Source organism: Dipodomys merriami, unplaced genomic scaffold (genome assembly GCF_024711535.1).
Source record: "Dipodomys merriami isolate MVZ:Mamm:240054 unplaced genomic scaffold, mDipMer1.0.p SCAF_11, whole genome shotgun sequence".
In the NCBI taxonomy this organism is placed as follows: Eukaryota; Metazoa; Chordata; class Mammalia; order Rodentia; family Heteromyidae; genus Dipodomys; species Dipodomys merriami.
Window position 1 is genome coordinate 38,969,363 of NW_027202382.1, and position 25,368 is coordinate 38,994,730.

General features: G+C 44.5%; 1 protein-coding gene across 5 annotated transcripts in view; it reads left to right on the plus strand.

Annotated features, from left to right (window-relative positions):
- Rabgap1 (RAB GTPase activating protein 1) overlaps positions 1-24,907 on the plus strand; it is a 149,739-nt gene extending 124,832 nt beyond the window's left edge. For 4 of the 5 annotated variants that reach the window (XM_070013209.1, XM_070013222.1, XM_070013216.1 and 1 more), the window contains 9 exons: positions 1,511-1,552; positions 1,772-1,900; positions 13,289-13,381; positions 14,054-14,164; positions 18,525-18,629; positions 19,285-19,368; positions 19,849-19,920; positions 21,510-21,707; positions 23,279-24,907. In XM_070013209.1, coding sequence (XP_069869310.1) covers positions 1,511-1,552; positions 1,772-1,900; positions 13,289-13,381; positions 14,054-14,164; positions 18,525-18,629; positions 19,285-19,368; positions 19,849-19,920; positions 21,510-21,707; positions 23,279-23,401 — 957 coding nt within the window. In that variant the 3' untranslated portion in view covers positions 23,402-24,907. Of the gene's footprint in view, positions 1-1,510; positions 1,553-1,771; positions 1,901-13,288; positions 13,382-13,787; positions 13,849-14,053; positions 14,165-18,524; positions 18,630-19,284; positions 19,369-19,848; positions 19,921-21,509; positions 21,708-23,278 lie in introns of those variants that run through there. The other variant, XM_070013234.1, reaches the window with a different exon arrangement.
- The last annotated feature ends 461 nt before the right edge of the window (positions 24,908-25,368 follow it).

Genomic DNA, 25,368 nt, shown 5'->3' on the forward strand with positions numbered 1-25,368 from the left:
AACATTTTTATGGAGTAACCAAAACTTAGTTAAATGACCACACCAGCCACCAAGGAGTTTTTTCTTGTGTTGTGTTGTTTTAGTCTGGGTAGGAATTTGCTAGAAATGAGGGAGTTACTACTAAAGAAAATAAATATATTAAGCATAAATAACAGTCCTTGATATATCATAATTTGGGGTTTTGAAGGGTACATACCTGTTTAGGAACAAACTATAAAATAGTGTTTGTTATAGAAACTTTACAAGATAAAACAGTCCCAGGATCCTGCTTTATAACAGTTTTGTGTGGATTCTTTCAGTCTTTCTTTGCATTCATATATTTATATGTATGATTTCTATGTGGAAAATGATGTTTTTCTATTCAGAGTATTATGTGTATAATGGATCTAGATGTATATGTTGAATAATACAAGTATGTCATAGACATCGTTTTTTCATTTTATGTACTTGAACATCTGTAGACACATACATATCTGTACTATACTTTTTGTTGGGATTGTACTACATTCAAAGCATACAAAAATCCATAAGCCAAGCGCCAGTGGCTCATGACTGCAATCCTAGTCACTCAGGAGGCTGAGATCTGAGGATCACAGTTTAAAGGCAACCAGGCAGGAAAGTTCATGGGACTCTTATCTGCAAATAACCACAGAAAAAGCCAAAAGTGGTGCTGTGGCTCAAGTGGTAGAGCACTAGCCTTGAGCAGAAAGGAATTCAAAGACAGGGCCCCCAGCCCAGAGTTGAAGGCCCAGGACTGGAAAAAAAAGTTAACAATATACTATTATTCTAACCTGCCTCCAAGTCCAGCTTTATTTGGATATGACATAATTTATATAATCACAAATCTGGTATCAAGCCTGTAAATTTTGTTGTCACAAATGTGAACAACCATCTGTTAGGTAATCACTGAGGTCCAGGTGGTATACTAAGGGATTTGCATAAACTTTATAACTAATTATCTCAGAAAACCCTCAGGGGGAATTAGTTACAGAAACAAAGCTCTAGAAACTTGCAGATTACTTTGATGGGATGTTAGTGCCTCCCCTCCCTGTGTGTGTTCCTTGCCTTTATGTTTCCCAGATTAGTCAGATGAAGGATATCAAATCTGAGGGAGCCCAGAGCAAATTCAGTTTTGGGATATAGGGTTCATGGGTGATCACAGGACACAGGAAAAGTTCACCACTAGTAATTGCCTGATAGGACATGATTTTATGACTGATTTTTTTTTTTTTGGTTTGGAATCATGGACTATTTGGAAGAGCATTATTTCTTGTTGAATATGAGAATAGGGCTAAACAAGTTCTTCTTTTTGAAAAACCTGAGGTTGGATCTTCTTTTAAGTGCTTTTCAGTCATACGCCACAGCCTTTGCTTTTCAAGATAGGTCCAGTACAGTACATTCTTTACTTAAATTTCATGGTTTCTCTACAATGGTGGAATATTTCAAAGAAAAATGGCAGAACAGTCTACGCAGAACACTGAACATGTTCTTCTTGTCTTTTCTCCTTCAGGGAATAAGTGGCATTTTTAATGTCGCCCTTGGATTGCTAAAGGTATGTGTCCCTTTGCGAGCCGCATTGTCTGCCCTCCCCAGTAAGCACTGCAGTGTCTCTGTCAAAGTCTCATTCTAAGCTTTTTCTGTGCTTTAACATTTTCCCTAACAGGGAGAATGTGCAAGTAAGTGACTCTTTTAAAACCAGAATCATAAAATGCTTCTTGTGTCTCTTCAGGTCAAACCTGTTTTCTATATGTAATTTCTTACTTTCTTCAAGACTTCCAGGGATGACCTGCTATTGACAGACTTCGAAGGCGCCTTGAAGTTCTTCAGGGTTCAGCTTCCTAAAAGATACCGCTCAGAAGAAAATGCTAAAAAACTAATGGAATTAGCTTGCAACATGAAGGTAATGTAATTTTTGCTTAGTAAAGAGTCTTCTCAGTTAAGGTCTCACATTTTCCTGGTGAAACTATTACCATTTATAAGATGTAACATGATAACCTAGGTTGAGAATATCTTATCCCAGTTGCTTACTGCCATGATTTAGATTTCAATATTTTTTTAAAATTTTTTGATATATTTGTGTATTTATAAATGCAGCATCTTGTAGATGGAACCCAAGTCTAACTCCCAAAGTTATTTATATTTCATATGCACCTGTTAGCCTGGAGGTAATTTTATACAATATTTATTGTGCCTGTGTTTGGCTATGACACATCACATGCAGTAAGGTGTGAGTATCTGTGGGTTCCACCTCTGGAGACTCAACCAACTGTGGATTGAAGATTAAAAAAAAAAATGTGCATCTGTGCTGAGCTGCACATTTAAGGATATTCCTTGTCACTATTGCATAAGTAATGCACTTGAACAGCTATTTACATGGCATTCAAGTGTACTAGATATTATATGTCATCCAAGATTAGGTAAAGTATATGAAAGAATTGTGCAAGTTGTATGCCAACACTCTACCATTTTATATAAGAGATTTGAGCATTCTCTGATTTTAGTATCTGAGGGGGAGCTTGGTTTTGTTTGGAATTTGGGGTGGAGGCAAGTAGAGGGTGCAGAATATATAGTTATATTTAGATTTGCATATGGTACTTAAAAGATAGTTATGTTCACTTTCTATGAGTCCAGATAGAAAAAGTAGGATCAGTAGGTCAAGACGGTTATGCCAGACTAAACTTGTATCCTTTTTTAAGTGGAGCCAGAACCCTGGCCTCAGGAGTCTGAAGTCCAAGCTGCTCCAGTCTTACTTAAGGTTTCATTCCTTTATCTGTAAATAATACTGTAAAATTCTGTTTGTCAGATTGAGGTAATTCATGCTACTTTTCTTTTCCTCCTTCTGCTTTTTTTTTTTTTTTTTGGTCAGTCATGGGGATTGAACTTAAGGCCTAGGCACTGTCCCTGAGCTCTCTTGCTTTGAGTCTATCACTTTGAGTCTATCACTCTGTCATTTTGAGTCACAGCTCTGGTTCCAGTTTTCTATTGGTTAATTGGAGATAAGAGTCTCATGACTTGCCTGTCTGGGTAGCTTTGAACCTTGTTCTCAGATCTCAGCCTCCTAACTATAATTATAGGCAAGAACTACCAGTTCCTGGCACTTACTTTTCTTCTTTTAACACATAACAAGACTAGATACAGTATAACCTAACTAATGTTTAAATAACCTAGATGCATTTGAAATGAAAAAGAAAGCTACAGGTACTTGGAAGAAAGCAGTTCAAAGGTAATATATATAAACGGATACCTCCACATCCCAAAGGATTCTGGGACCACTCATTCTTAGTGTTCTTCTACTGCTCATACACAGCATGTATAGAGGGCATGATTTGGGGCTTCCGGAGCCATCTGAAACTGAGAACTACATACAGCTAGAACTTGGCAGTGGTTTCTTGCTCTGTTAACCGGAGAATACAAAAACTTTTCCTATTAGCCTAAGGGACAGTAAAAATACAAAATGAGTAAAATGAGATTATTTGAAAGCAAGAAAGAGAACTTCTAGAAATTAGTCCTTGAAATTTCTCTTCAAATTAAGATGTAACTATGTGTAAGTGCTGTGGTTAAGGGAACGTGTATGTGCAAATTAGCTACAATATCGTAGTGCCTGGACATTAGTAAGGGTTCAAGAAATGATAGCCACTGCTATAATAAGTTCTTCTCTGGTTTTTCAAGCAATTACCAGATAATATCCACAAATGTGCTCAAGGAAAATAGGTTTGTACTAAGCACGGTTCTGACAGAACTTCCCCACCTCACCCTGGCTCAGCACACAAGAAAGGAGCCTCTTTTTTGCTCCTTAATTCTCCCCCTACAAAAGAAAAACAAAAAAACAAAAAAAAAAACATGCTCTTCAATATCCCCATCTCGGGTTCTTGACACCCATGACTCTTTCTTCCATTACATCTTCACACTCCACATCCCAGTGGTCCTTGAAGTATGCACTGCCTCCATCAGGAACATCCCCATCTCACTGTCAGGCCCCTGGCTTTTCTGCACCCCTTCCCTCCCTTAAAACCTTCTAGTATGCCTCACCTCACTGCAGAATTGAGGAGTTCTGACCCGGCCCACAAGGTCTGGCAGTCACATACATTGTCCACAAGGTCTGGCCTTGTCAGTGTCTGACTTTCTCTGATTCCTGATTCCCTCTCCTATTGTTTTCTCCATTGCCCTTTCCACATCAGACCCCCTGATTGCCTCCATTGTCAGACCTGCTAAGTATGTTCACCCTCAGGCCTTTGAATAGTCAGCTGTTTCTTGTGGTTCTAATATTGGCCTAGCTGCCTGTGTGGCAACACTCTTACTTCATCCATTCTCCGGCTCAGATATGAGGGAAGTGATATCAGAGCTTTCTGTAGAAGCTCTCTATGCCATTATCTTCTGTCACAGCTTTCCCCACTGGAAAGGAGGCTCAGCAGCAGAAGGGACTTTTTGGCATCTTGCTCACTGCCAAATCCTTAACAGCAAAATAAGATCTGGTATATCAATACCAATTCAATGAATGCATATATGTGCTGTTGAGTTTCTACTCGGTATTTTACAAAGAAGGTTTCAGCCAGCAGGACTTAAAACCAGCTTTCAGCCAGAAGTTTTACCTTCTCTATTTTTTTTATTACTTTCAAGCACCTTAATAATAGGTCCTTTATTATTATTATTTTGTTGTTGATGATGGCCTGGGTGCTGTCCCTGCACTCTTCATCTCAAGGCAAGCACTCAACGACTTGAACCACAGTGCCACTTCCAGTTTTCTGGTGGTTGATTGGAAATAAAAGTCTCACGGGCTGGCTTTGAACCTCGGTCTTCAGCTCTCAGCCTCCTGAGTAGCTAGGATTACAGGCGTGAGCCACCAGTACCCGGATCTGTGGCCTTTATTTTTACAGTACAAATATATAGCATCTAATGTGTTTTTATTCCTGGCCTGTGTTTTCAATGAGTTATGGCTAACCAAGGTCCCTTCACTATGTCTGTACAGTGTGTCTATTTCATGCCTAGATGTGAAATCTTTCCAGTTCTTCCCGCTTGGGGAACTTTTGTATATTTGAGGTACACCTGGAATGATTCCCCCTAAGTGAGACAGTAATTTTTTTCTGAAATTCATAGAAAGCCTAAGTTTTATCAGGACATGAGAGAAAAGTTGTTCTGCTAAAAGATGAGATACAGTATATACAGTTTAGTGATAACTGGCTGTCTTACAGGTATACTTAACACCAAGAAATATCAGGGAGACAAAGCATTCGCTGAGTCAGTTACTGCCAAGTGGTCATTCACAGTGATTATTGCTGACTGAGAGTAAAGAGGGATTGCAGGCAAACACATCGCAAGCCCTGCTCTGTGGAGCAAGTACTGACAGTGCACCTGAGCCCCCTTGGGGAGAAAAGGACGTCCAGGACATGAGTGATGTGGAAAACAGTTGTTGAACTTTTTAGGATGGAATTTGCAAAGGAAATGCTGGCTCATTGATGTCCTATTCTGTTAAATTGTAAATTGTAGCTCAGTTTATTCACAGTGAGGATGGTGAATACCTTGCATCTGAAGATGCCTAGAAAGCCTGTCTAAGAAAGGAAGTAGTTATGTGGTCATTGTTGTAGCTTCTGATGTTCCTGTCGTTCTTCCTCACAGCACCCAATCAGGTAGGGCTGGCCAAGTCCTGGGAGACCCAGGCGATACTGGGAGGCAGTAGCAGGAATGCTAGGAGAGCTCAGGCCTTCAGACTGCACATTCTCAATGCTGTCCACTCAGTTCCTCTTATTGCAAAAGTTCAGTGAGATTTAAACATGATGTGCAGTCTCCAAAATGGCCACAAAATGGGTGTGTTGCTCACAAAGGTCTGCATCACCTGTGCCCATGGGTCTTTATCCTTTATCTTTATCTGGCTTTTCTGGGCCTTTTTACTCTCCCTTTCCCTGTATTCTTAAAGCAGACTAATTTGAGACAAATCTTTTATTTCTTGAGGAGTTAGATTTCATGTTCTTAAAATAACATGTATCAAGGTTGATTTTAACTCTTTATTGAATTTATTACTCTTTTGGGGTCAGATGACCTGAGACAGATAAATCATTTCCACTGCTAATACCCAGTTCCTCCTCTAGGTCCTGGTGGTTTCGGGAGCCCCACATTTCCTATGCACAGTATGTGTTGTGGATAATCTGTATTTAGAGGGCAATTGAGAAAACACTGCTCAGTCTTTTGTTTTTATTTTTTTAATTATCTTTAAGGAGTTGTACAGAGGAGTTGCCATATAACAAGCAGTTGATTAATACAGTGCATCTTGATCTGTGTCACCCATGTCATCATTCTCACCCCTCTTCAACCCACTCACTCCTTCCCTTACTTTTCTTAATTTCACAGTATATCCATTGATTTTTGTTTTTACTTTTTTGTCAGTCTTGGGACTTGAACTCTGGGCCTGGGCACGGTCCCTCAGCTCTTCAGCTCAAGGCTAGCATTCTACCACTTGAGCCACAGCACTACTTCCAGTTTTCTGGTGGTTTATTGGAGCTGAGTCTCACAGACTTTCCAGCCTGGGCTGGCTTTGAACCGTGATCCTCAGATCTCATCCTCCCGAGTACCTAGGATTACAGGCGTGAGCCCCCCACCCCGCCCCGCGCCCCCGCTATACATAGAATTCTTGATTGCCTTCTCCCCAACTATCCCCCTTTGTTTGTGTGCTCCCCTCCCCTTAGCCCCTCCCACCTTGGATGTACCCATTCCGGGTACTTACTTTGTTGAGTTTTAACTTAGTCTTTCTAAAAGATTATACTATTTGAGCTCTCCACACAGTCTATTATTCTTTTTTTTTTTTTTTTGGCCAGTTGTGGGGCCTGAACTCTGGGCCTGGGCGCTGTCCCTCAGCTCTTCAGCTATATACCAGCACTCTACCACTTGAGCCTCAGCCCCACTTCCGGCTTTTTCTGCTTATGTGGTGCTGAGGAATTGAACCGAGGGCCTAATGCATGCAAGGCAAGTACTCTACCACTGAACCACCTTCCCAGCCCTCAGTCTATTATTCTTAATTTGTTTGTGACAACTATTGCACCAGCCCAACTGTGTTTACTTATAGATTTATAGGTACATTCTATCTACCATAAATTTCTCCTGGTCTAGCTTTCTTCACTTAACATAAGTTTTTTCCAAGATTTTTTTTTTTAATTTAAGAATTAAGAGAGGGGATCAGATGTGGCACCTGAGTAATCCTAGCTCTTGGGAGGCTGAGGCCAAAGAATCTCAATCTCAAGTTCCAGGCTAGCCTGGGCTACAAAACAAGAGGGTAGTTGCAGGGAAGAGGGAAAGATGGAAGGAGGAGAAAGGAAAGGAAGGAAAAGAATGAAAGGAATATGAGAGGGAAGTTCTTTCCCTATATTTGTATAAGAATTTTTTAGAACAAGACCAGTGTGAAATGCTAGTTAGAAGAAACTGGAACTGTGCTGTAAGTAAGAGGTGGCTCAACGAGTTCTCCAGGCCAACTTTGAGCACTTGCCTTCTTTGCTATAGAATTCTGCCCAAAGGGAATTGGAATTTCTGAACCATTGCTTCCTTGCAATTTGGTACTTCAAATATAAAGTGTGTTCACCTTTAAACTATCTATAAGAAAAGACTTTATTATAAAAATCAAGTGGTCTGGGAAGGTAGCTCAGCAGTAGAGTGCATGCCTTGCAAGCATGAGGTCCTGGGTTCGATTTCTCAGCACCACATAAACAGAAAAAGCCGGAAGTGGCGCTGTGGCTCCAGTGGTATAGCGCTAGCCTTGAGCTGAAGAGCTGAGGGACAGCGCCCAGACCCAGAGTTCAGGCCCCATGACTGGCAAAAAAAAAAAAAAAAAAAAAAATCAAGTAGCAGCCAGTGGCTCACACCTGTAATCCTAGCTACTCCAGAAGTTGAGAAGTTGAGATCTGAGGATTGTGGTTCAAAGCCAACCCAGGCAGGAAACCCCATAAGACTCTTCTCTCCAATAAACTACTCAAAAAAGCTAGAAGTGGCACTGTGGCTCAAATGGTAGAGTGTTAGACTTGAGCACAGAGAGGCTCAGGGACAGAGCCCAGGCCCTGAGTTCAAGCCCCAGGACTGGCAAAAAAAAAAAAAAAATCAAATAGCAATTAATATCTCCAAATTAATGTGATCTTAACCATTTTTCATTTGGAGAAACAGGAAACTTTTTGGTAGGTAGCAGCAGCATTTACCTTGAGGGAAATTTTTATTCACGAACTAAAAGAAATTCTGTTTGAATTTTATTATCTGTTCAGATAATGTGTGTAGATGGTATGTATTAGGACTTTAAGGTTAATGAGGACAATGACTTTATCAGGCTTTTCTGTGTGTGTGTTCTTAGACTCTTACATGATGCCCTCACAGACAGAATTAATCCTTATTAGGACCTTAGGTGATCTGTTTAGATATGTGTGTAGTGGGCTGGGAAGGTGGCTCAGTGGTAGAGCGCTTGCCTTGCATGCTCGAGGCCCTGGGTTCGATTCCTCAGCACCACATAAGCAAAAAGAAAAAAGCCGGAAGTGGCGCTGTGGCTCATAGTGGTAGAGCGCTAGCCTTGAGCTGAAGAGCTGAGGGACAGCGCCCAGGCCCAGAGTTCAGGCCCCACGACCGGACCCAAAAAAAAAAAAAAAAAAAAAAAAAAAAAAAAAAAAAAAGATATGTGTGTAGTAAGGCTTAGAGAATTGAAGTAATTCTAATTCCTAAAGGGTCTTAGTAAGTGATAGAGTTAGGTTTTGATTCTAGGAGATTAAAGACTCTAAAATCAGTGGTTGCAGTAATTGTGTTTAACGAATGTGGTCCGAGCTGCTTATGTATTGGATGCTTTTGGTAATGGTCATGTAATGACAGGCAGTTCAGTCTGTAGCTTGGAGTTGATTTACCCACCATACACCATGGCTAAATTTAGCTGTCCTTATAGTCCTAGACAGGACTAGTCTTATTTCTTTCTTTGTTCTCTGGAGCTGGGTTTCGTGAGGAACTTGTGAGTGGGTAGCAGGTGCCTCTCTCTCTGTGAAGTCAATTCTAAATGCTGCCAGTCGTTACGGGAAAGCAGAGGTCCTGCTTTCTTTTCTTTAACAAGGTGATTTGCCTTCTGGGACCTCAGCTACTAATTTTTGCTTGTATTTTAGGAAAACATTCTCATTATAGAACCAGGTGCCTAATCCCATTTCATGATTCTTGAAGAAATATAAACTATTTGAACAAATTAAAGATTAATCAATTAAATGAAATGTTTGTTTCAGATAGTTAAGAGCACCATTCCTTATCCCGGTTCTGTCTGCTTGTGACCCAGAGCAGGTGAGCACAGCAGGGATATAGTCAGAGAGAGAGAAGCCGCTTCCTTTAAAGCAGCTGCAGCTCACGTCCCTCAAACTCCTGTGCTCTTTTGGCCTGCCTTGTATTGATCTCTGCCCAGGTATCCATAGTACTTTCCCGAAGTCAGTTCAATTCGAAATACATTATAGATTTCTTTTCTTTTCTTGTCTTTTTTTGTTGTTGTTAGTTGTGGGGCTTGAACTCTGGGCCTGGTCACTGTCCCTGTGCTCTTCAGCTCAAGGCGAGCACTCTCTACTTGAGCCATAGCGCCCCTTCTGGTCTTCTGGTGGTTAATTGGAGATAAGAGTCTCACGGACTTTTCCTAGCCTCAGATCTCAGCCTCCTAAGTAGCTAGGATTACAGGTAGGAGCCACTGGTGCCCAGTTCAGTTACAGATTTCTTAAGTGCCACAAACTGTGTTCAGCACTGGTCACGCTACACAGATAAGTAAAAACCAGGTAGCGCCCATGATCTACATTCTTGTGCTGACTCTGGGTGTCATCACTGGGTCCTTGATTTTGAATGAGTCATTTCTCTATACCTCAACCCCTTATCAGTAAAATGAGGCAATCATCCCTGCTCTCTCCATCTCAGAGTTGTTCTGAGTTTACATAAAGTAGGAAGAGTAGAGTCGAGGCCCTGCCCAAAGCATCTTTAAACAGGAAGATGCATGTGTCACCGCCTTTAATCCTATATCACAATGCATTGGAGTTTAGCTCTCCTTTATGTACCTGACCTCCTCTTACTCCCATTTTGTCCACTCATCCACACAATAGGCTTCAGTCTGGCTGAGCAGAGCTACTAACATTCCACTGCTACCTCCACTACCTGTGCCTCTGATCTTATTTTTTTATTTATTTAGATACTGGGACTTGATCTCAGGGCCTGGGCACTGTCCCTTAGCTTTTTTCACTCAAGGCTGATGCTCTACCACTTGAGCCACGGCTCCACTTTAAACTTTTTTGGTGATTAATTGGAGATCAGAGTCTCACAGACTTTTCTGTCCAGTCTGGCTTTGAACCATGATCTCAGATCTCAGTCTCCTGAATCGCAAGTATCACAGGTGTGAGCCACGGTGTTGTAAGGGTGAGAAAACAGAGAAGCCACATTTTGAAAGATTAAATCAGGAATCTTTATTAAAAGGCCGGTGACTGCATGCTTTGAGACTCTTGTCTCAAAGACCAGCAGCCAGCAAATACACTTAACAGTGCTAGAAAACAGAGCCATGAAGGCCAGAGAGGAAAGAAAGAACAAAAACAACACTAACAAACCAAATTCAGCTCCAATGGAGAGCTGAAGTGCGATGCCATGGTGACTGAAAAAGAGACAGGACATGAGCACAGAGGCACGGTGGCGTGGCATAGTGCTGTCTGAACTGGTCTGGGCCTAAATAGGGTTAGGTCAGGGGACAGAGTTACAGGAAACTCCCAGCCCCAGGCACCAGACTGACAGGTTTACTAACCTATCAGCCAGTGCCCACCCCCTGCCTCCAGGGAGGCAGAACATCATTTCCCACTCCCCACCCTCCTCTATGAAGACAAGATACCAGACCCTACCATCGACCATGTGGCCAAGATGGCACTGGCCAGACCCAAACACCCTATTTCACTGGCACCTGGCTTTCTTTTTTGTTGTTGGTGGTGGTGGTAGTGGTGGGGATGGTGGTCGAGGGGCTTGAACTCAGGGCCTAAGCTTTTTTGCTCAAGGCTAGGTTAGTGGAGCCCTCAGACCACTTCCGCTTTTTGAGTGATTAGTTGGAGATAAGTGCCTTACAGAATTTCCTGCCTGGGCTGTCTTCTAACCACAATCCTCAGATATCAGCCTCCAGAGTAGCTGGGATTACAGGCATGAAAACAGTGCCTGGCTGCACTGCTTTCCTAAGCCATATTGGACCCCAGCTCCTTCTTTTTTTTTTTGGTCCAGTCGTGGGGCCTGCACTCGGTGCCTGGGCGCTGTCCCTCAGCTCTTCAGCTCAAGGCTAGCGCTCTACCACTTGAGCCACAGCGCCACTCCTGGCTTTTTTCTTTTTGCTTATGTGGTGCTGAGGAATCAAACCCAGGGCCTCAGGCATGCAAGGCAAGCGCTCTACCACTGAGCCACCTTCCCAGCCCCCATCCCAGCTCCTTCTTAAAGGGCAGTATATTTCATGCTTTTTGTGTTCAGTGCATTGTTCTGTGTCTTGATTCATGCCAGAGTCAATCATAATAACATCATTTTGTTTATTGAAAGGACCCCACTCTGTGTTAGGACATCTTCTGAGCATTGGACATACATTTTCTATTATTTGATCCACCTAACCATCATTCTTACAAACAACTATTTGGATTTTGGCAGATGAGGAAGCTGAAACTTAAATTAGTCTGCTTGCCTTGATCACACAGTAAGTCACTGGCAAAGCCAGGAAAAGAAGAGAAGTCTGTCCACCCATGAAGCCTGAGCTCATAACGAGCAAGCTCTACGGCCTTCCTTCCTCCCTCCCTCCCCGGGGGACTGCCACTCTCACGATTTTTCTCTGTTAGCCTTGGCAACAGCAGGCCTCTGCCTGCTCCAGAGGCTGATAAGTAGCATATATTTTACAAGAGCATATTGTGCGGTTCCTGACAGATTATTGACCAAATGAGAGGTATTATGAACTGAATTTGTGCTTCTATCAAAGTATGAAACATATGAATAATGTTTGTATATTCCCAAATTCATGGGTTCTTAATCTAGGACCATGGATGTGCCTTGGGCCCCCTAAGCCCTCTGAAAGGGTATGTAGCTCATTTTATTGTAGGGAAAGGGGAAGTTGGCATCTCTTCTCATACACAGAAAGCACTAGTTGCTTAGGAGACTTTCAAAATGCTGCTTCCCCGATGCATTAAAGAACCACTTCCTCATCGCAGAAGGGTAGAAAATTCTGGCACCTACGTTAAAAATGCAGTGTTCCTCCAAGAATTTGGTAGGGACCAGTACCTTTAAACAGAACGAGGGCTGGGCATGGAGGCTCATACATGCAATCCTTGCTGCTTAGAAGGCTGAGATTAGAAAGATGGCAGTTCAGGGTTCGCCAAGTTGGAAAGTTTGTGGGACCCCAATTACAGCAGAAAAAGCTAGGCAAAGATGGGCAGTTGTGGCTCATTCTGTAATCCTAGCTATTCAGGAGGCTGAGATCTTTAGATGACCGTTGGAAGCCAGCCTGGGCAGGAAAGTCTATGTGACTCTCCAGTCAACCATTAGAAAACAGGAAGCAGCACTGTGGCTCAAAATGGTAGAGCACTAACCTTGAGCAAAAAAGCTCAGAGATCTGAGTTCAAGCCCCAGGACAGGCCTGCCCCTTCTCCCCCACCCCCATAAAGCTAGGTGCAGTAGCATGTGCCCATCATCCCAGATATGGTAGGGCCTCAAATTCACAGTCCTCCAACCTCAGCTTCCTTAGTGCTTTAATTACAAGAGACACCATCACATTTCCAGGTCTGTGTTTTTAATGGCCAAGAGACAATGCCTGTTTGAAGGCAGCCCAGCAGAGCTAGTGGATAGGACGCAGTTACAGAGTGAGGTGGCGACAGCACAGATTTTGAGGCCTGGCCTCAAAGCCTTTCAGCCCCTGATCTTCCAAGCCCTTATCTGTGATCAACCACATAACCTCCTCATACCTAAAATGAGAATGATAAAATAGCTCCTCCTCCACCCTATAGAGCGATTATGAGCACATTTAGCAGCAGTATTGACATGTGCTAAATAAAATGGTAGATGATGGTGATGATGATGATAGGATTTGGAGTCAATTATAAAAAATAGGAGTTAGGAGGGAGACATTTGTAAGGTGTTTGCTCTGACACTGTCAGGAAAAGCCTTGGGTACTGATACTTAACAGTGTCTTGGGCCTTTGCGGGTTCTGATCCCAGTGGGGAAACACATTTTGCCTAGTGACCTGGCCCAGGTGGTGAGCGCTGGCAGTGAAGCACTAGCGCATCCTGATTCTTCACAATTTGTGCTGTTGTTTATCCTACAGATTAATCAGAAAAAGCTGAAAAAATATGAGAAAGAATATCACACCATGAGAGAACAACAGGCCCAACAGGAAGACCCCATCGAGCGATATGAGGTTTGTTTGCTTATGGCTGGATGATGTAGCAGCTTGAGGATTTTCACTCCATACTGTCTGTAACTAGCTTTATTGAATCTAGGGCTTGAACTCAGGAAGGCCTTGAGCTTTTACGCTCAAGACTGGCAGGCATTCTGTCACTTCAACCATAGCTCCACTTCAAGGCCTTAGGGTGGTTAATTGGAGAAAAGAATCTCACAGACTTTTCTGCCTGGGCTGGCTTCAAATTGTAATCCTCAGATCTCAGCCTCATAAGTAGCAAAGATTACAGACATGAGCTACTGCCACATGGCTATTGATTCCTTTTTAAAGTTCACTCCTCCTGTTTCTAGACTTGTTTGCATTTGAGTTTGCAAATGAGAAAGCAAGATCTCTTTTGCTTCTAGTCGGTTGCCCAGTTGTTACACTTCAGTGGCCTTTCCTCACGGTTACAAAGAAGTAGCTTTATGATAAGGTCACTTGAATCAGTTAAGTACTTGTTTGTGGGGAGATACAAAATAAGAAACTGCTCATTTGGAAACATGTTAGGACCAGTCACATGTCTTTGTGATTTCTGAGGGATCCAAGAATTGTTTTTGAAATTTGGCCTTGAGGTATTCTTGTTTCCACTTGACTTTTTGGTTTTTTTTGCATTCTGTAATTGTTTTTTTTTTTTTTTTTTCTGCTCTTCAGCGGGAAAATAGGCGCCTACAAGAAGCTAACATGAGGTTGGAACAGGAAAATGATGACCTAGCTCACGAGTTGGTGACCAGCAAGATTGCACTGCGGAAAGACTTGGATAATGTAAGTGATGGTTTGTAGGGAAAGCTCACACAGGCCAGCTTGACCTCTGTGAACACGTGAAGTCCTGGGAGTTGGGTGTTTGCGGTTTGCCTTCCCTGTAGCACCTGCCTCTGGAGAGACAGTGGGCCGGCCCTTCTCTCACTCCGCTTTTCTCGCCCCTTTTATTTCTGTGCCCAGAGTTCCTGAGGTGCTTTCCTGACCATTTTTATTCATACAGTCTCTTGAATTCCTCCCTAACAGGAAGAAAATGTGTTATCCTGCATATCTGGGGCTTTTTTAAAATTTAGAATAGTTTGCCTGAGCGACAGGTTAATTTTATTAGTACTTTCTCTTGGCAGAGATTCTGTTATCCTTTCATCTTTGCTTCTGCTAATCTTAAAGGTTTTGAGATGATGGCTTTCTGGCAGGAAGCGTTTCTATTTTCTAGACTACAGGCCTCCCTTAGAGGAAGTACAGTCTCACTGGCTCGTGTCAGGGCTGGCTTATTCTGTAAAGGGGTAGTAAATATGTAAGGCTGTGTGGGCCTTGCTTTCTCTCACCACTACTTAACCATGACCTTGGTATCAAAGCAAGATGTAAAGGAACGATATGGCTGTTTTCCAATAAGAACTTTTTTTTTACCAAACTTAAGTGGCTTGAATCTGCCATCTTTCAGTTAATACATGTGCATACACTTACTTGCCACCCAGTCTAGCTTTCACATGTAGGGGAAAACATGCATCCTTTGTCTCTCCAGTCCTGACTTAACATAATTTTTTGCAAGTCTTTCCATTTCTTTGCAAGTAGTATAGTATGCCGGGCACCGGTGGTTCACACCTGTCGTCCTAGCTACTCAGAAGGCTGAGCTCTGAGGATCATGGTTCAAAGCCAGCCCAAGGCAGGAAAGTCCATGAGATTCTTATCTCCAGTTAACCACCAGAAAACCAGAAGTGGCACTGTGGCTCAAGTGGTAGAGTGCTCACCTTGAGTGGAAGAGCTCACAGACAGCACCCAGGCCCAGAGTTCAAGCCCCATGACAAAAAAAAAAAAAAGAACAAATGGTAGAGTATCATTCTTTCTAACGGATAAGTGTCACACACACTCTGTGTGTGTGTGTGTGTGTGTGTGTGTGTGTGTGTGTGTGTGTGTGTGTGTGTGTGTGTGTGTGTATTATAATACACACACCACATTTTCATCCATTGAGAGACATCTGGGCTGATTCCATACCTTGGCTGTGGTAGAGTCAAGAGAGAACTCAAATAGTATAATTCCTTTAAAAGGCAAAATCAAAGTTGAGCAAAATAAAACACCAGGAAGTGGGTACTTGAAAGGGGTAGGGTGGGGTCAAGGGAAAAGGAGTAGGCAAATGAAGAAAAGAGGGGGATAATTCAGCCAAGAATCTAATGTATATCTTACAAAATTAAGAAGAGTGAGGAAAGGGGTGGGGAGGGGAGGGATGAGGGAAAACTGATCAAGATACAGTATACTCATAAATCACTTGTTAAATGGCAACTCATGTACAACTACTTCTAGAAATTAAAAAAAAAATAAACCTAAGTGGCACACACTAGATTTGGCCCCTAGACTGGTTTGCAAGCTCCTGACTTCTATTTTTCTACCAGGCTCCTAGGATCACTCTAGTACTTTAGGTTTCCTCTGGGCCTGGAGGTTGGCCCAGGCTGCTTAGAGCTTACATCCAATACTTATATTTTATCCGAGTATTGAACTCCAGAGAGCCAGCCAGCGTTGGGAGGATCTTGCCATGCACCAGACAGGCAGAAATTCTGCAACTAGTCTATTTCTTTGAAAGTCTATGCTTTCATTAGCTTCTCAAACATGAGAAAAGGAGATGGTATCAGCTGCTCCTGCATTTTAGAAATAAAATAATCTACTATACCTGATACTTACATAACCAGTTCCAACTCATATGTTATTCCATGGGATATCTTTTTCTGTCCTTTCACTTTTAGCATATCTATCTTTGCTTTGTCCAAATGGGAATTTGTCTTCTACTTGTGTTTGCTTTTTTTCTGCTTTACTGCAATCTTTGGTTTCATTGCAAGTTTGTGTGTTGCCTTATAAGTTGTTCTAGGATTCCTCTTTCTCCAGAGCTCTCCCTGACAGCTTCCAGCAACGTCAGCTATCCCCATGCCCCTGCCCCGAGTGCCTCTAACCTGTAGAGTCCATCATGCTCTCTGGAGGACCCAGGTGGAAGTCTGATGTTACTAGGAGGCCATTTGTTTTTCTCCCATGACCAGTTTGCATTTTCTGTTTTCAGTAGGAGAATAAGTCTGTTCCCTGTTCATCTTCAGGAGTATGCTCAGGTGTTCTCCCTTTTTTTGGTTATGTGAATAAACTAGGGTGCCATCACCAATGGGTGCCATCAGAGCAGTCCAGTTGGGTCAGTCCAGCAGCCTCTGTGTACCTTCCCACTGCCATGGGCTGATTGTGGGGGCGGGTGGCAGTCACAGGTCATACGGCTGCCAGCAGTGCTGCACAGACAGCTAGGAGAAGCACCTCTCTGCTTTCCTTCTGCGGAAGTCGGGAGTCATGGCGGTCAGAAAAGCCTCTTGAGATAGGAAACCCAGTTCATCACTTGGCTGTTCCACACATCTCAGTCAGCCCACAGCAGTGCTGAGTACAGGAGGAAGTATGTGTACCTGTGCAGTGCAGTAATAATGCAAGAGGCCAGCAGTCCGGGCGGAAATGACAAGTACTGCTGGTCACAAGGGGGACTGGCATAGCAAAGAGGATGAAGAAGGCTAAACACACTCAAAATGCAAATAGATTATTTGCAACAGTGAAACCTTTTGGAATTGTTTTGGGAAGGAAGGAGGTACGCAGAGAGCGGTGGGGTGGTGAGATTGATTGGAATACACTATAGACATGTATGGAAAAATAACAATGAAATCTCCTAACTAATGGAAGCTATTCTGAATAAAGTCGACTGATGAGTACATGGAATAAAAACATCAGGCGCCAGTGGCTCACGCCTATATAATCCTAGCTACTCAGGAGGCTGAGATCTGAGGATCACAGTATGAAGCCAGCCTGAGCAGGAAAGTCGGTGAGACTCTTATCTCCAGTTAACCACCAGAAAACCAGAAGTGGTGCTGTGGCTTAAGTGGTAGAGTGCCTTGAGCTGAAAAGCTCAGGGACAGTGCCCAGGCCCAGAGTTCAAGCCCCACAAGTGACCAAAAAAAAAGTAGATTACTGTAAAGAACATTTATAATGCTTTTAATACTTCATAGGACAAATGCAAAAAAAATAAATAAAAAGGACAACAAATACACACGTTCCACTGTTGCCAAAGGCTTGAACTCAGGGCCTCAGGCTTGCTCTGTCACTTGAACCACAACTCTAGCCTGGCTTTTTGCTAGTTATTTTGGAAACGTAGCCTCATTTCCCTATTTAAGGTTCCAGCCTTGTTCCTCCCAAAGAAGTGAGAGGAAGCAGAGTGGAGCAGAAAGCTCAGGAGCCCCACTCCACCACGTTGAGGAAGTGATGCCAGAAATTCTGTTTCAGAAAACCAGCCTCCCTCACCAGGAGGCAAGAAGGTTAACTGCCTGGCCCAGTAAAGGCCTTCTTACCTGGACTTTGTTTTTCCCCTAACACACTAGTCACTCACCAGTTGCCCTTCTTGGAGGGACCAGCTATCAGGATCCACAGAATTTTTTCATGGGACTCAAAAGCCCACCCACAAGACATTGGTAGTTGTTCTAGAGTAGAACCTAGCCATTAAAGATAATCAAAGGGGGACTGGGAAGGTAACTCAGTGTTGCCTTGCATGCATGAGGCTCTGGGTTCAATTCTTCAGCACCACATAAGCAGAAAAAGCTGGAAGTGGCGCTGTGGCTCAAGTGGTAGAGCACTAGCCTTGAGCTGAAGAGCTGAGGGACAGCGCCCAGGCCCAGAGTTCAGGCCCCACAACCGATACACACAAAAACAAAAGATAATCAAAGAAAGTGTCTGCACTGGGGGCAGTTTCCTTAACAAGAGTGAAATGCAACACATGTTGGATGAAGCAAAAGAAATGTTCAGAAGAACACCAGAGCACATCATTATTAAGATTGACATATTCACGAGCTTTGGACTCAGATGCAGAGCGTGAAGCTTAGAAAGGTTTTCAGTGACTTGTCCAGTGGTGCTTGGTCAGTGAACAGTGAGAGCTAAACTCAGCTACCTGCTGCCAAAAGCTGAGCTCTTCGGCACCATCTTGCACACACACTCCCATGTGAATCTAGTCCCAGCATTCCCACTTACAGCCATTTTCCTATCGCTTCCCATCCCTGTGTCCAGGGAATTCAAACCCTTTCTGGCTCTAGGTTTTTACTTTGTTCTCATTACTGACTTGGGTTCTCGGTTCTTCTTTATGTTTCAGGCTGAAGAAAAGGCTGATGCCCTGAATAAAGAGCTGCTGATGACCAAACAGAAACTGATCGAAGCAGAAGAAGAGAAGCGCCGGTTAGAGGAGGAGTCTGCTCAGGTGAGAGGATCCCGGCCCCACCTCCCATGTCCCCCCTCCCGTCCCCCCCCCCCCCCCCGTCCCCCCAGCGGAGATTTAGCTGAAAAATGGGCACTGGAGACAACTGCCTGTAGTTTCTGCCCAAGGACCTTTTTTATTTATTCTGTAAAACATAGTGGTTTTCTTACCATGAAATCCTACAAGGAGGCAGCGGGGCTTTGAGGTGGGTTGAAATTCAGCATGAAAAGCAACACAAAAGGGAGTCCGCTCCATGGGCCTGACAGACTTGCCTGACTCCCAGAATGCACCAAGCATGCGCCCTGGCAAGCCCCTCCCCTTCCCTCGGGGTCCTCCCAGGTCACACTGCCGCCTTGGGTTGGTGACTGTCATGGTCCGTGAACTCAGGTGGTACTGAGCACTGCTCTGGCCCGGCTCTGGCCTGCCCAGCCCTCGCCGAGGATAGCAAGAGGCCACAGTTTGGATGGTCACACGAGCAGGGGACGGCTGTGGAAGCCCACGGGCACTCAGAGTCTGTTTTCTCCCTCGAGAACAGAATTAGTGCTGCCAAGGGCAGAAGAATGGGGAAGCAGAGCTGTCTGGTTAGCTGAGGTTTAGCACCAAGCAGATTCCGATTTTTTTCCCCTCCGTATTCACTTTTGCTTTTATATGTGGTCAGTTAAAGGAAATGTGCCGCCGGGAACTCGACAAGGCAGAATCGGAGATTAAAAAAAACAGTTCCATCATTGGTGACTACAAGCAGGTGGGTCCCTGCGCCCTGAACCCGGCCGGGTGTGGTGGGGGTGGAAGGTGTGCCCCATGCCCTGCTGTGGAAGGACATTGTCTCCAGACCTCGTTGCACCTGCTTGTGTCCCGTGTGGACACAAAAGGACGTTTGTACCGCGCCTCACATTGCAGCGTCCAGCAGGTGGTGAGTGAAAGCCGGGGGTCTTGAGGGCAGTTCCAGTTCCGAATGACGGACTGATGGCCACTAATGGGCCAAAGCAGTTCTCTCCAAGGCAGCTCGTTCTTTAGAACATATTGGATCTAGCTTTCTCCCCCTCTCTGCTGGGATCTCATGCTGGTTGGGAGGCTAGCACAGCTGGGGGAACCTCTGCGTGACAAAGCCACACCCTCCGGAACAGTCTGTCTGCTGAGAGCCGCATTGAAGCGTTTATCTCAATTGCAGATTGTGCAGATGACTACATCATTCAAAAGATTGCGGTTTTGTTTGTTTCTTTAGATTTGTTCTCAACTGAGTGAAAGATTGGAGAAGCAGCAGACAGCTAATAAAGTGGAAATTGAGAAAATTCGGGTAAGATTTCCTTTACGGAAAAGATTTTACATCACCTAGTTCATGTTATGGCTGTCTTCAGCACAGCAGGATTTGGGAGAGAAGCTGGCTGGGGGAGTGGCTCGCGTGGTAGAGCACTGGGCCTGCCGTGCCAAGGCCCTGGTCCAATCCACACTAGCAGCACTCCCTCCAAAATAAATGACACAAGCTGCAGCGTATCAGATGAGGTACCGGCTACTGTCAGTGACTGACAACTCCCACACCCTTTATCTCAGGTTCAGATGAGACCAAAAGAGCCCCAGCTTTCAATCTTAAAGTCCCAGTGCCCAAGGACAGAGAATGTCATCAGGAAAGTAGTCAGCGGCCAGGTTGCTTGGCCAGGACAAATGGAATAGCCAGTATAGTTCTGCAGGAGGGAGGGGGAGGGAACAGGCGTGTCCCCGCCCCCCCCCACGTCCCTTTGTTCTGTGGAGACTCTTCTGCAGTCGTGGGATCCAAATACAATGAAGACTTGCTGTGTTTTACTGATAGGGGAATGGGGAGAGTGACTGGTACTTAAGTTCTATTTCTGCTAGATTGTGATATTTTGCAAAAGGAGCAATTTAGTGAAAGATGCCTTACTTACGTATTTACAACTCAGGGACGGGAATATAGCAGAGACCCATGCTCACAGACTCTACACACCAAGAATGAGATGGCGCTGACTTCCCCTCAGCATAACCAGAGGCACCCATTTTCTTCTTAATCTTTATGTGCTGCTACAAGACTTTAATAAAGCTCTTTTTTAGGGGGTGAAGAGGAATAGCTGGGGATTAAGCACAGGGCCTTGTGCATACTAAGTGACTACTCAATCACCCAATCACACCCAAGCCCTGACCTTAGGGCTATGTTCTCTTAGTTGTTCTGTTGACCCTAATGAGCAAATGGATGGATGGATGTATTTTGGGGGAGTAGCGGGGAGGGCAGTACTGAAGTTTGAACTCAGGACTAGGTAGATACTACTGCTCAAGCCACACCTCCAGCTAAAGTTTCCAAGACTGGCATTTAATTTTGCATTTACCGTTCTAAAATTGGGATGTTTTATAGTGGATTGCTTGTTTGCTGATTTGATTGGCAGAATATCTCTTAGAAGAACTAAAAGTGATTTTTATATTCATTAACATCCTATTTTGTTGAAATACAGAATATTAACTTGTGAGCATATTTTATATACTTTTTGGGGCATGCCTTTAGTGTTTAATTTCCTGTTACAAAAAAATTTTCCTCAAGGATTTTTAGAGTCTACATCCTACCTTGAAGAAACAGCTCCCACTTGGACAGTTTCGGTATCCCTAATTCCATAGGAAAAAAAAAAATCATTGTACACAAAGGTTTATCTCAGCGCAGCCTCATCTTGGCTAGCCTGTGTTTCTAACAGGGCAACTTCTAGATCAGATGTTGTGCAATTGGTATTTTGGTATGGAATGCCAGGTATGTTGCCTGTCAATTTCCAAAGACCGGCAAGCTTTAGAACCTGTGGTGCGCAGATGAGACATCGACCTTTGGCCCCTAGAGGTCACCGCCTTGAACAGCGGCTCCTCTGCCCTCTCAACTCTGCCCTTGAATTTCAGCAAAAAGTAGATGATTGTGACCGATGCCGGGAGTTTTTCAACAAAGAAGGACATGTGAAAGGCATCGCCTCAAGCAAGGAGGTTTTAGATGCAGACACAGATGAAGAGAAGGAGACACTCAAGAACCAGCTGAGAGAAATGGAGCTGGAACTGGCACAGACCAAGCTCCAGCTGGTGGAAGCCGAGTGCAAGATCCAGGTAATGGCGGGCACGCAGCACACACTGTGGAACGGGTTCTGTGATGTGGACTAGAATTCTCCCTCACGCACACACACATAAAATGGACTTGTGTGGGCTTAGGATCTTCTCTCCAACACCTTTTAAATTTTGAGTGTAATCCTCATGGGAGAAACACAACACTTTTTGCTTTTGTTAAAATTCTCTAGTTTTAAATTTTATTGTTTTTATTTGAAAATGCTAAAGAACAGACGGGTTACAATTATGTAAGTCAGGCAAAGAGTACAATACTTTTTATCAGTGGATGTTTAATTAGTAGCCTGTCCTAAGGATTTGTATTTTATAAAATTTAAGATTACCTACATAGTTTCCATCTCTTTAGTGGTACACAGAACACATACCTTAAAATCACACAGCTCAGCAGGGCCCAGTGGCTTACAACAGAATCCTAGCTACTCACGAGGCTGAGATCAGAATCACAGTTCAGTTCAAAGCCAGCCCAGTCAGGAAAGACAGAGTCTTACCTTGAATTAACCACCAAAAATCCTGAACTAGAGCTGTAGCTCAAGTGATAAAGTGCTAGTCTTGAACAAAAGATCTAAGGAACAGTAGTACCCAGACCCTGAGTTCAAGTCACAGGCCTTGTGCACACACAAAATAAGTAAAATCACACAGCTCTACCCACTTGGTGGGAGGGAGAGGGGAGGGAAAGGGATGTTACTGGGCCTTTAATTCAAGCCCTTCTACTACGGGAGCCACACCTCCAGCCCTTTTTTGCTGTAATTTTCAGATTTTGTGCTTCTTGCCTTGGGCTTGAATCCCTTAATTATGCTTCCCATGTGCTAGGATTACATTGTCATATTTGGCTTGTTCTTTGCCCACTTTTTTGCCCCAACTTGCTAGGATCCATAATCCTCCTAACTCGCATCTTCCAAGTAGCTGGAATGACACATGTAATCTCACCACCTCTGGCTTCCAGCGCTGACATCTTGGGACCTCAACCTAGGTAGTAACCTTACCCCACCCCAGGTTGTCCCAGTCTTCTGTCAGGCTGGTTTGAGCACTAGGATGTGCAGGCAAGGCTGAGCACAGCAACAAGGGTTCTATTCCTCGACTCCCATCACACAACCAGCTCTATGACCTTGCACAGCTCACCTAATTTAGCAGAACCTCCATGCTGGTGAAGGAATCTGGTTTTTGGTTTTTGCTTTTTTTTTTTTTTTAATCTTTCTGCTACATTGCTAATCCTGCCAGTACCAACCCCAGGCAGGTCTAAGGCAGCCCTCCCTGACTGCATGTGTCCCAGGTGGCACTAGACAGCAGCTGGTGGGCTGCCAGGGACCCTCTGAAGCAGCGTCTCCGCATGTCTGAGCTGTGATCAGAGCGGCGGCATGGTGTTCAGAGGGAAAGGACAAGGCAGGAAGCCTGGCAGGAAGCACCGCCCACTGCCAGTGGAGGGAGGGCCTTCCATGAAGGATCCTGGAGGTGCTTCTGTGCTGGGGCACAGTGAGGCAGGTGCTAATACGCAGGTAAAGGGCACGTGCGGCCCAAGTTAGCATCTCCAATGGCTCATCCCCTCGTTCCTCCCACAGGACTTGGAGCACCATTTGGGCCTTGCCCTCAATGAGGTACAGGCAGCCAAGAAGACCTGGTTCAACCGAACGCTGAGCTCCATAAAGACAGCCACCGGGGTTCAAGGCAAAGAGACTTGCTGAGAGCAGCTGCCTGCAGAGAACACGCCACCTCTCGTTGCCTTCCTTGGCCACATGTGTGATTCTGTGACTTGTTCCAGGACCAGAATGTACCTAAGTGGAATCCATGATGCATACTGGTGGGTCGTTGGGCCAGAGCTGCTGAAGCAGGCAGCCGCTGGGTAAGGCTGTCCTCACCACTGACACCAACAGGCCTGCCAGCCCAGCTGAGGCTGGGGACACACTCCAGGAGTCACTCCATGGAGGCCCACACCGCGCCCAGCGAAAAGGCCGTTTACATGATCAGAGTTGGGGATCCTTCAGTGTGTTGATTTTTTTCTAAACCTTTTTTTTTAAACAAATATACATATTATATATACACACACACATATGTATATATGTATATGTGTACACATACATGTGTATGTGTGTATATATGTGTGTGTGTGTGTATGTGTATGCGTTTGTGTTGGGGGGGTAGGGTATCGGAAATTAGAATAATTCTTACCTGTCAGTGCCAGCAGAAATCCTCCCGGGTAGACATGGAAAAGCACTTTGTTTGAAGTAGGAAGGTTTCATAGACATAGCAGAAGCCATCTAGTTGCGCTCACCTATCCCATGCACAGGTTTGGGCTTTGGTGTTCTTCACGTCTCTGATCAATTCTATGCAACTCTCATAGTCCTGTCATCTTTTAGCACTAGCTGCCAGAACTGACTTTACAAGGCTGGACTGGGCGACATGGCTGTGAGACTGGATTAATCATAACGTGGACAAATCTTATTTTGCTTAATGTGTCATGTGTACATACATATAAATATAAATATAAATATAACTACCTTCCCCCAATACAAAGTTGACAGTGTTGAACTCCCACACTCGGGCTGCTGAGCCGCACCGCTTCCTCCTGCGGTCACTTGGGCACTTACCTTCACCCCTGCCTTCACTCCCTCACTTAAGGGTTGCTAGTGTGCACACATGAGGCGGGCTGAGCTGAGCTGTGGGGTTGCTGGGCTCTGAGCCCCCCGGCGTGGCCAGGTGCGAACCTCACTGTCCAGGTGGGCTGTAGGTTTTCACTTCACAGGTATGGAATGGAGGTTTTTAGCACCTTTTTATTGAGGGGAACTTTAGAAAGCCTTTGAGTTAATTTATCTGGTGATATGCTGACAGGCCGCCCCACAGGTGTTTCGTCCTTTGCTTGTGCTCTGTGAGGTAGCTGCTTCCGGTGGCAGTGGTTTGTATATAAGGACCCTCGGCTCGTTTCCTGTCGTAATGAGGCTTGCTGAGGTCACTGTGACAGGAGAAAGTGGCAGCCCCTCCCCCAGACCATGCCCTCTGCTGCTTCCTGTGTCCTTGTTCAATTACCAAAACAGCTGTAAGCTCATCTAATAATAGGTGTGTGAACATTGTGCTAGGGTAGTTTGCGTGTCAACTTTATGAACTGAAACATAAACCAGTAAAACTGTATTACTAATTCTTTTGTTGGTTTTATTTTAACAGCATACTCATTAAATATTTTGGTACAAACAGCATCGCTTTGTAGCAGTCAGTTGTATCACTCCCTGCTCCGAACCCCCTTCCCCTGCCCCCACGCCAGAGGCTGGTTGGAGAGGGCCAGACCCAGAGAAGATTCAGACTCTGGCTTGGGAGAGTGAGCCTTCACAGCCGTGAGTGTGGTGCTGCCTGGGAAATACAGTGCTGGGGGTCACAGGTGACACACCTCGGTGTACTGGAGTTCCAGGAGGTCTTGGGACAAGGATGGAGTTAGATCTGTAAAGACAAGTCTCATCTCGCTAGGCAGAGATGGGAGGACGCACCAGGGCTGCAGGGCATTGTCCGTAGAAACAGCTACAGAATGGAAAAGCAGTCCAATCACCTGCCAGCTTCTAAGAAAAGTGGTGGCAGGCACATCTTTGACAACAGCCGTCCCCTGTCTTCAGCACATCCCAGCATGGTAGGGGCTTTACCATGCAGCCCTCTTGTCTGCAGCAGG